Raw genomic sequence first — 10,032 nt, 5'->3', positions numbered from 1 at the left:
CTTATCTCTTTCCCCTTCCCAGGGCATCCATGCATGTCTTTCTTAGGGTCCTCCTTGTTAACTAGCTTCTCTGGGGTTGTGGATTGTAGTCTGGTTACCCTTTCCTTTACATTTAATACTCATTTATGAGAGAGTACATACTGTATTTGAGTTTTTTGTTACCTCACTCAGGATGTCCGTGTGTCGTCCCCCCCACCCCCAGCCCTGAGACAGGGTTTCTCTGTGTAACAGTCCTAGCTGTCCTGGAACCAGCTCTTGTAGACCAGGCTGGCCTCGAACTCACAGAAAGCCACCTGCATCTGCCTCCAAGTGCTGGGATTAAAGGCTTGTGCCACCACTCTCATGCAAGGATGTTTCCATTTGCCTGCAAATTTCAATATGTCATTGTTTTTTTACTGCTGAGTAGTACTCCATTGTGTAAATGTACCACATTTTTTTCTTTCCTTTTTTTTGTTTGTTTTTTGAGACAGGGTTTCTCTGTAAACTTTGGAGCCTGTCCTGAGTTGGTCTCAAACTCATAAAGATCTGCCTGTCTCTGCCTCCCAAGTGCTGAGATTAAAGGCGTGTGCCACCACCGCCTGGCTTCACATTTTTAAAAAAAATGTACATTTTCCTTATCCATTTTTTGGTTGAGGGGCACCTATGTTGTTCCAGGTTCTAGATATTATGAATAATGCTGCTATAAATATAGTTGAGCAAGTGTCCTTGTGGTATGAGTGTACATCCTTTGGGTATATGCCCAAGAGTGGTATCGCTGAGTCTTGAGATAGATTGAGTCCCAATTTTCTGGAAAACTGCCATACTGATTTCCAAAGTGGCTCAGCCTGCATTCTTACAGTACCCAGGATCACCACCCCAGGGTTGGCACCGACCTCATCAACCCTCAAATAAGAAAATGCACCACAGGCTTGCCCAGAGGTCAATCTGGTGAGGGCATCTTCTCAATTATGGTTCCCCTTTCCCAACTGACTCATGCTTGTGCCAAGTTAGCATAAAACTAGCCAGCTCTGTCCTCTTTCTAGATAGGGAAGACTGCTTTGTCAGCAGAATGGGGCCTGCTGTGTGTCTGAGCCAATATTAATCTGCTCTAACAAAGACAGTACTAGCACAGCAGCAAGGATTGAGGCCAGGGCAGGACTCAGTGATCTCTGCAGTGCCCATAGTATCCGGTATGGGTTTGGAGCAGCTGAGTTGGGAGGCAATTCCAACTCACTCTGATGTGTGTTACTCCAAAGGCCAACTGACTCCGGTTGTGTCAATTCTGAAGTATTAGACCAGGCATGTGACTGTCAGGTGGAGCTGATGGGCCTAGTGTTGTGGGATATTTGCACACTGTGTGAAGATGTATCGCTGCGATTGCGTTAATAAAGAGCTGAATGGCCAATATCTAGGCACGAGAGGATAGGCAGTATTTCCAGGGAGCGAAAGGAGGAGGCATCTAGGCAAGAGGGATTCCCCAGGAGACACAGGGGAGCAGGATGTACAGAATGGAAGTGAGGTAATAAACCACATGGCAGAATGTAGATTAAAGAATAGGAGTTAATTAAATTATAAGAGCTAAACTGGGTGGTGGTGGCACACGCCTTTAATCCCAGCACTCAGGGAGCAGAGACAGATGGATCTCTGTGAGTTCGAGGCTAGCCTGGTCTACAGAGTGAGTTCCAGGACACCAACAGCTGCATACTAGAGAGACCCTGTCTGAAAAAACAAATCAAAAGAAGACTTGACACAGGATATTTTGACTCAAACAGGGGGCTGTGATGATGATTTGGAACTCTGGGTATCAGGGTCAACTTGTACTCTGAGCCCCAAAGTTCTCAGAAGGTTGAGTACTGTGGTGGTTTAACAAGAATAGCCCCACTCTTTCCAGTGGAGGAGTCTGGAGACGACTTTCAGAGATGGCACCTCGCAAGGGGAAGGAAAAGAAGGAAGAACAAGTCATCAGCCTTGGGCCTCAAGTGGCTGAAGGAGAGAATGTATTTGGTGTCTGCCACATTTTTGCGTCCTTCAATGACACCTTTGTCCATGTTACTGATCTTTCTGGCAAGGAAACCATCTGCCGGGTGATGGGTGGAATGAAGGTCAAGGCTGACAGAGACGAGTCCTCTCCTTATGCAGCCATGTTGGCTGCCCAGGATGTGGCCCAGAGGTGCAAGGAGCTGGGCATCACTGCCTTGCACATCAAACTCCGCGCCACAGGAGGAAACAGGACCAAGACCCCTGGACCTGGAGCCCAGTCAGCCCTCAGAGCTCTTGCTCACTCAGGGATGAAGATTGGGTGGATTGAGGATGTCACCCCCATTCCCTCTGACAGCACCCGAAGGAAGGGGGGTCGTCGTGGTCGCCGTCTGTGAACAGGACTTCTCAAGTTATTTTCTGTTAATAAATTGCTTTGTATCAGAAAAAAAAAAAAAGAATAGCCCCAGAAGCCCACATATTTGAATGCTTAGTCATCAGGGAGCAACACTGTTTGAGAAGGATTAGGAGGCGTGGCCTTATTAGAGGAAGGGTGTCACTGGGTGGGCCTGCAGATCAGGATGTAGCTCTCAGCTACTGTTCCAGCCCCATGAGTGCCACCATGATGACAATGGACTGACCCTCTGAAACTGTAAGCAAGCCAACAATGACGTGCTTTCTTTTGTAAGAGTTGCCTTGGTCATGGTGTCTCTACACAGCGATAGAGCAGTCACTAAGAGAGGTACTCGCTTCTCTTTCTTTGGTGTATGCTTTCCCAAGTATTCAGTGAGGTCTTATAGAAGGTCTCGGTGTCCATTTGACAGGTGATACTCACTATCAAATTGAGTACTCATGCTTGCTGAGCATGCACGCTGCCACCGATTTGAAATTTAGCCCCCAGGAACCCAGCAAGGCACAAAGGTGTGTGTGTGTGTGTGTGTGTGTGTGTGTGTGTTATAAGCAAGGTCTTGCTATAAACCCCAGACTGGCTTGAAATTCCCAATCCTTCTGCCAAGGGTCAGGGTTACACGTTGTGCCACCACACACCACATCTGACTGGCCTTTGGAAAGTCATATAACTTGAGTATTTCAACAATGACAAATTAAGGCTGGGCATTCGTAATCATGAAATGGTGTTTAGGGAACTCAGTTATGAGTCACTGACAGCTAAACCAAGCCCAGCTGTAGTTCACAGCTCTCAAAGCTTGCAGCTCTGAGAGTGGGTACCCTGGTCCGGAAGGGGAGGGAGCAAGGGATACACACCAGTATCCATGGACAAGAGGCAGAGGCTGGTCCAGCAGAAAGCAGAGGAGGGGAAAGGTCCTAGGTTCTTTTTTTTAATATTTATTTATTATGTATACAACATTGTGTCTACATGTATGTCCGCAAGCCAGAAGAGGGCACCAGACCTTATTACAGATGGTTGTGAGCCATCATGTGGTTGCTGGGAATTGAACTCAGGACCATTTGGAAGAGCAGACAATGCTCTTAACCGCTAAGCCATCTCTCCAGCCCCTAGGTTCTTTTTTTAAAAAAATTTTTTTAAACAATTTATTTATTTATTATGAATACAGTGTTGTGCCTGCATGTTTGTCTGCAGGCCAGAAGAGGGCACCAGATCTCATTATGGATAGGTGCCAGTTATCATTTGTTTGCTGGGAATTGAACTCAGGACCTCCAAAAGAACAGCCAGTGCTTTTAACCACTGAGCCATCTCTCCAGCCCCTGGCCCCAGGTTCTTGTCGATCTCCTTGAAGCTGTGGATGAAAGTTTTCCTGAGCTTTCATCTCGACTACGTGGTTCAGTTAAGCACACAGGCAAGTCCTTGTTGAGCTTGTGTGTTGGGATTCCTATCCCTGCCATCATAAGGACCAACCACGAAACCAGTTAGTAACATTAGCACTTTTCAAAAGTCAGAAGTTTAATCTGTAAGTTGGGAATATTTTTGTTTTGTTTTGTTTTTCAAGACAGGGTTTCTCTGTGTAGCCCTAGCTGTCCTGGAACTAGCTCCATAAACTAGGTTGGCCTCGAACCCAGAGATCAGCCTGCCTCTGCCTCCTGAGTGCTGGGATTAAAGGCGTGCACCACCATTGCCCAGCTGAAAAAAATTATTGGTGGAAAAAAAGTTTCTGTATAAATTAATGATTCTTTTCTTGGCCTATACCATGACATAAATATGGAACAGGAATTACTTATGAAAATATTTACAAGCTCATATTGCAATATAATTGGTGTTCAAGGACTCCATTAATATTTAATTTTTCATCAACTAAATTAATATTTAATTTTTCTTGAACTAATTTATTGGCATATTTTCAACATTCTACCAAGGGACATGACATAAATCATATTAATAATGTATGGCATGAGAGCTTTTCATATTTCTTTTCTGAGCTACCATTTAAAAATAATTTTCTATGACAGGAAATTCCAAATGTACTATTTATTGAAAATAAGACTTCCATGATTGGCTTCAGCAACCAACAGGAAATACAATGTGATTTTAATTATAGCTATGTCTTGGGTTTCAACATAATGCTTTTCGTTATTAACTCTTTTGAAGTATAGCATTCCATAAAGTATTTCAACCATCCTTGACAAAACAGGCTTGCTCAGACAAGAGCTTGAAGCTACACTAAAACCACAGCAGAAAGCTCGTCAGATGAAACTGAACATTCCCCTGTGGGAACTAGGGCAGGCTGTGTTTGCTGGAGTGACAGAAACCCCAGTTCTTCAGGCCACCAATATTTCTATTGTCACATTGTCATATGCCACTTGTCACCTGAAAACACACGAATGACCGTTTAGACAAGTCACACTTACTAATAAGTAGTTCAAGAGTTTTATGGAGTTTTTTCTTTGTATTTGTTACATTGTTTTATTTGTTATATTGTTATTTTATTTGAGATAGGATCTTACTATGTAGGCCAGGCTAACTTCTAATTCTTTTTTTTTTTTTTTTTTTTTTTTGGTATTCACGAAGTTGTTTATTCTTGTTATTAAAACTTGGACTCAAGTAATCCGGTTTTTCTGGAAGAAGCACCTTGTTTGGAGGGATCATTTAATTGTCCTTTTCTATAATCACCTTGCCATGAAGCACCTTTCTTCTTTGACATAACATATGAAAATAGAGTTGCGGAAACAGCGGTATATATGAGACCATAGTTATGAGAAGAAAGTAGTAGTAGTCAAAAGAGACATTGTATTTGTTAGGAAGCCTTACTGAAAACATTCCTGACTTCTTCAGGTAAGGCAAGGCAGCATATGTTGTGAGAAGTTCCACAGCAACTCCAACAGGACATAAGATGATAAAAAATTATATTAACTTCTAATTATTGATCCTTCTGCTTCAGCCTCCTGATTTAAGGTGTTGACAACCATACCCAGCTGTTAACTTTTTTTTTTAAGGCTTTGTATGTGGAAAAGAAAAAAATATGATTAGTCACCACAATCTTAGCTTTCCGTCCCTATTGTAAGGAGTTCCTTGATAACCAAAGCTACACTGAGAAACCCCGTCTTGAAAATCCAAAACAAACAAACAAACAAACAAACAGACAACTTTATAAAGTTCTACGAAAGCACTATGGCAAAGCACATTGGGTGGTCATTGAAATTAAAGGCAAAACCAGCCCTGCTCTATTCTGATTCTCCCAGAGCAGCCAGGACCCATTTGATTTCAAGTGACAGAATACAGCATGGAAGGCAATGGGCAGAGAAATACCGAAACAATGTCTATTTAGTTACAAAGTAAGAAAGAGAATTCTTCCTTCCCTTTGTCTCATTGCCAGCCCACAGTGACTTCTGAGGCTGGGGTAACCGCAGGCTTCCTATGCTGTTTCTTGGCATCAGTCCCCTTTCTCTTGGAGCAAGCTCACCCGCTCCTAACTGTACTGGGGGTGCTGTCAGTTGCTGCCCCCCTTCTGCTTCAGAGTTGACATGTGAGCCAGGCTGAGCTAGATCCTAACATCTGGATTCACATCTCTCTCTCAATTACTTGAGTTTGCTAGGTCACAGCTGCTCCCTGAAGTCAGAAAGAGCAGAACCCACAAAGTCCCCCGATGCTTAGCCTTTTCTGGGTGGAGAACAGCTTGGCACCATAGGGCCATCTGAGGGGCCGCTCCTGCTTCCTCTGTGCCTCTCTAAATGCACCCCCACCATCTGTTGGATGATTCACGCCCTGCTGGATACAAAGTCGGGGCTCAATTTGGGTCTTTGGATTTGAGTTCATTCTGAAATCAAAGGTGTCATGAGCTTTGTCTGACAAGCTTGGTGGCCTTAACATCCCAGCCTCATTTTGGAAAATGAAGATGACGCATACCCCTTTCTGCCTCCTGACACACTTTACATTTCCCTAAAATGTGAAACAACTCGAGAAGTCCCCCTCCCTCCAGGGCGTGCATCTCTGGACCAGAATGGGCACCCCTGGATTGCTCACACCATCCTCCCCACTGCCTGAGCAAGGTGCAGGGGGCTTTCTTCCCTCCTCTCCCACTACTTCCTTTCATTCCTCATTTACGTGATTCAGGTGAGCCATCTGAGTTCCTACGTGCCCACACCACTCTCTGATTATCTGCGTAATTTATTCCCAGACACATGTCCTGGTAGGTGACTCTTTTGTTTGAATGTATGCTTCGTAAGAATGCTGCCCATCCTGTGATGGACTCCTGTGTGGCCATGTGGCCACCACCAGTGTCTGCAGAGAAATATCTTCTCTCCCCTCAGGTCTGGTCCTTTCAGGTTTGAGGCATGTGCCCCTCTATAGGAGAGGGCTTGACCATTCTCCCTTCTGTCCCTCCTTCCCTCCTCTCTTCCCTCACTCCTCTCCCATACTGGGGATCGAACCTGAGACCTCTCACACCAGTTTTGGTGGTTGCATCACGATCTGTACAGGACCTTAAGCAAGCCAGCTCTCTTTACTGGTTCCCACGCCCTGCTCTAAGCCAGTCTTCCTACCTTTTAGTGGCCTGACCTTTCTCTCTGAAACACTACCAGGTTGTGCAAGGTGGGGATGGCTGGAGGCAATATGACAGACTTAATCTTATTGGACCGTGCTGAGACAGAATATTTCCTGTTTGTATGTGTCAGACATGTTCCAAATCACCAGGCACATACAGACAGGGAGCACCACTGCAGCACATATAGACAGGGAGCACTGCTGCAGTTCATACAGACAGGGAGCAATGCCACAGCACATACAGACAGGGAGCAATGCCACAGCACATACAGACAGGGAGCACCACCGCAGCACATACAGACAGGGAGCACTGCCACAGTTCATACAGACAGGGAGCACCACCGCAGCACATACAGACAGGGAGCACCACTGCAGCACATACAGGGAGCACCACCACAGTACATACAGACAGGGAACACCGCTGCAGCGCCTTCGTATTTTCTCTCTTCTGTCTCTATCCTTGACTAGGCAGGAGCATCTGGGAAAAGAGGAGGAGCTGGGTGAAGGGCCTGGGGAGATCTCTGGGGTTGACATCTTTGCAAGCAGGTGCAAGGGTAGATTTTTGGCATGGGTGATTTATCAGAGGTAACACCTGACTAAAAGAAGGGGCAGGGCTCTACTGCATGGCAGGGGTTGGTGAGGTGATGTCTCTGGGCAGGCTTTGCTAAGTGGTAAACTTAGGCATATCTGAAATTCAATGAGTTTATCTGAGCATTCTGTGCTCATGAATCAGGCAACACCAGACAGAAAGTGTTCCGGCTCCCTGGAGTGGGTGAGCTGAGGAAGGTTTTAGAAGGGAATTGTGGAAATAAGACAGAATATATTTGGTTGATTTAAGTGGGGGAAAAAAAAATCCTTAGTTACAAGTTAGTTGGTAGCTTCTGATGGACCAACTCACATTTGTGTTGCACTGGGCTTCTATCTGCTTCCATAGGAACTAAGGCATTGGTGGCGCCGCAGCTGCATGCCCTGTCCCTAAAACAGCTACTTTACCGTCTTAAATATCTAATACTTCAGTTCCCCCCCCCTCCCCGCACACACAAAATCTTGTCTGTCCTTGGGTATGGGAAATGAGAGGTGATGGGCCCCAGCAGCTCCCTCAGTGAAACGGCAGCACTCCTAGCAGCCGGATGAGTTCTTGTTACAGGGGTTTGGAGATAGCCCATTCTGCTGCTGCCACCGAACAGGAAGCAAGCTTCTTGAACAAAGCCTGGTCCAGCCCCACACTTGCTACCTCGCGATACTTCGCGGGTTCCTCCCTCTTTCCTTTCTGCCACCGCCATGCCATCCAGACTGAGGAAGACCCGGAAACTCCGGGGCCACGTGAGCCACGGCCATGGCCGCATCGGTAAACTCCGCAAGCATCCAGGAGGACGCGGGAACTCTGGAGGCATGCATCATCACAGGATCAACTTCCACAAATATCATCCAGGTTACTTCGGGAAAGTTGGTATGAGGCATTACCACTTAAAGAGGAACCAGAGCTTCTGCCCGACTGTCAACCTGGATAAACTGTGGACACTGGTCAGTGAGCAGACCCGGGTCAATGCTGCCAAGAACAAGACTGGAGTTGCTCCCATCATTGACGTCGTGCGATTGGGCTACTACAAAGTTCTGGGGAAGGGAAAGCTTCCTAAGCAGCCTGTCATCGTGAAAGCCAAATTTTTCAGCAGAAGAGCTGAAGAGAAGATAAAGGGTGTTGGAGGTGCCTGTGTTCTGGTGGCTTGAAGCCATTCAGGGAGGCCAATTAAATGCTAACATTTTCCAGGTTAAAAAAAAAAAAAGCCTGGTCCATTTTTAAGGAAGTGACAAGACAGAAGAGGGGAAAATAGTAGGAGTCTCAAGGGGTCAAAAATCACGGCAAGGCCAAAAGATGCCTGAGGAGGGGAATTGGGGACAATTTCTGTGTAGTCTTCTGGGCTAGGAAGGCCCTCGAGCTAGCCCTGATGATCAATGTTTGTCTTTCCAGGTGAAGGGAAGCAGGAGCACCTCTGATAAATGTATGTCCTAGGCTAGGGATGGACCCCACTCAGTAGAGCAGTGTGCAGAGCTGTGGGTTTGATCCTCAGTACTGCAAAGACTTGGCATGGTGATACATACCTGTCTTCCCAGCACTGGGTGAGAGGTAGGAGGACCAGGAGTTAGCTATGCAGCAATTTGAGGCTAGCCTAGGTTAACGAGACTGTCTCTAAACAAACAAATATGCTGTCCACAGGTACACGGGGGGTACAGAGAACAGTTCTTGGGCTGACACATCTCATCTTCTGGTCCCTCTAAGATACTATGGTGGTGTTTTGTTTCGTTCTCCTGCAAATTAGAGGGTTTACAGCACCTTGCATGGGTGTCTGCTGATGCCATCTTTCCAGCCCCAGGTGCTCTCTTCAGGTCTTGGTGACTCTCACAGGGTTCCAGAGTTTCCCGTTATTGCTCCACCTGTCATGCTGGTCTGTAACCGGTGACCTTTGGAGCTACTGCAGTGGCTCTGGGGTGCTACTGGCTGTGCCCAAAGCAGGCAGAGGAGTTAATGGATAATCGCTCTGTGTGTTCTCACGGCTCCACCTACCGGCTGCCTGCCCCTTCTCTCTCCATCTCCTCAGGCCTCCCCCATGCCAGACACAACAAAGTTGAAATGAGGTCGATTAATAACCCTACGGTGGCCTCCAAATGCTCAAGGGAAAGGAAAAGCCACACGTCTGTCACTTCAAATCAAAAGCTAGGGCTGATTAGGCTTAGCGGGGACAGCACACTGACAGTTCAGATAGCCCAAAAGCCAGGCCTCTTATGCAAACAGCCTAGTTAAGGGTTCAGAGGAAGAGCTGGGAGGAAATTTAGGATGCTTTTCCAGTAGACACGGCAATGATGAAAAGTGGGGCAGGCTTCTTGCTAATGGGCGATAGCTTTAGCGGTCTGGGTGGGAGATTAAACTCGCCAGAACGTTCCCTTGGTTTTCAAACATAATCCACATCAAAGGCCTCCCTCTTGTCAGTTCCATGAAGGCTGGGAGAGGTCAGGAAGCCACAGTAGATAAAGCTGCTTCATGAGGTTGAAGCAAGGAAATTGTCTCCAAACTTAACTGTGCCAGGCAAGGCAGAAAGTCAGTGGGGAAGCTGCAGCACGCTATC

The 10,032-nt window shown here is 46.4% G+C and overlaps 2 protein-coding genes across 2 annotated transcripts; both read left to right on the top strand.

Moving 5' to 3' along the window:
- Positions 1–1,875: 1,875 nt before the first annotated feature.
- Positions 1,876–2,354, top strand: LOC119813733 (40S ribosomal protein S14-like). The gene has a single exon (XM_038329150.1). The coding sequence runs from the start codon at positions 1,899–1,901 to the stop codon at positions 2,352–2,354; it is 456 nt and encodes a 151-aa protein (XP_038185078.1). The 5' UTR covers positions 1,876–1,898.
- Positions 2,355–8,116: 5,762 nt separating this feature from the next.
- LOC119813734 (60S ribosomal protein L27a-like) lies at positions 8,117–8,675 on the top strand. Its single transcript, XM_038329151.2, has one exon. The coding sequence runs from the start codon at positions 8,192–8,194 to the stop codon at positions 8,636–8,638; it is 447 nt and encodes a 148-aa protein (XP_038185079.1). The 5' UTR covers positions 8,117–8,191; the 3' UTR covers positions 8,639–8,675.
- The last annotated feature ends 1,357 nt before the right edge of the window (positions 8,676–10,032 follow it).

The sequence above is a fragment of the Arvicola amphibius genome, chromosome 4 (assembly GCF_903992535.2).
Source record: "Arvicola amphibius chromosome 4, mArvAmp1.2, whole genome shotgun sequence".
In the NCBI taxonomy this organism is placed as follows: Eukaryota; Metazoa; Chordata; class Mammalia; order Rodentia; family Cricetidae; genus Arvicola; species Arvicola amphibius.
This window is presented reverse-complemented; position numbering and strand designations above follow the sequence as displayed.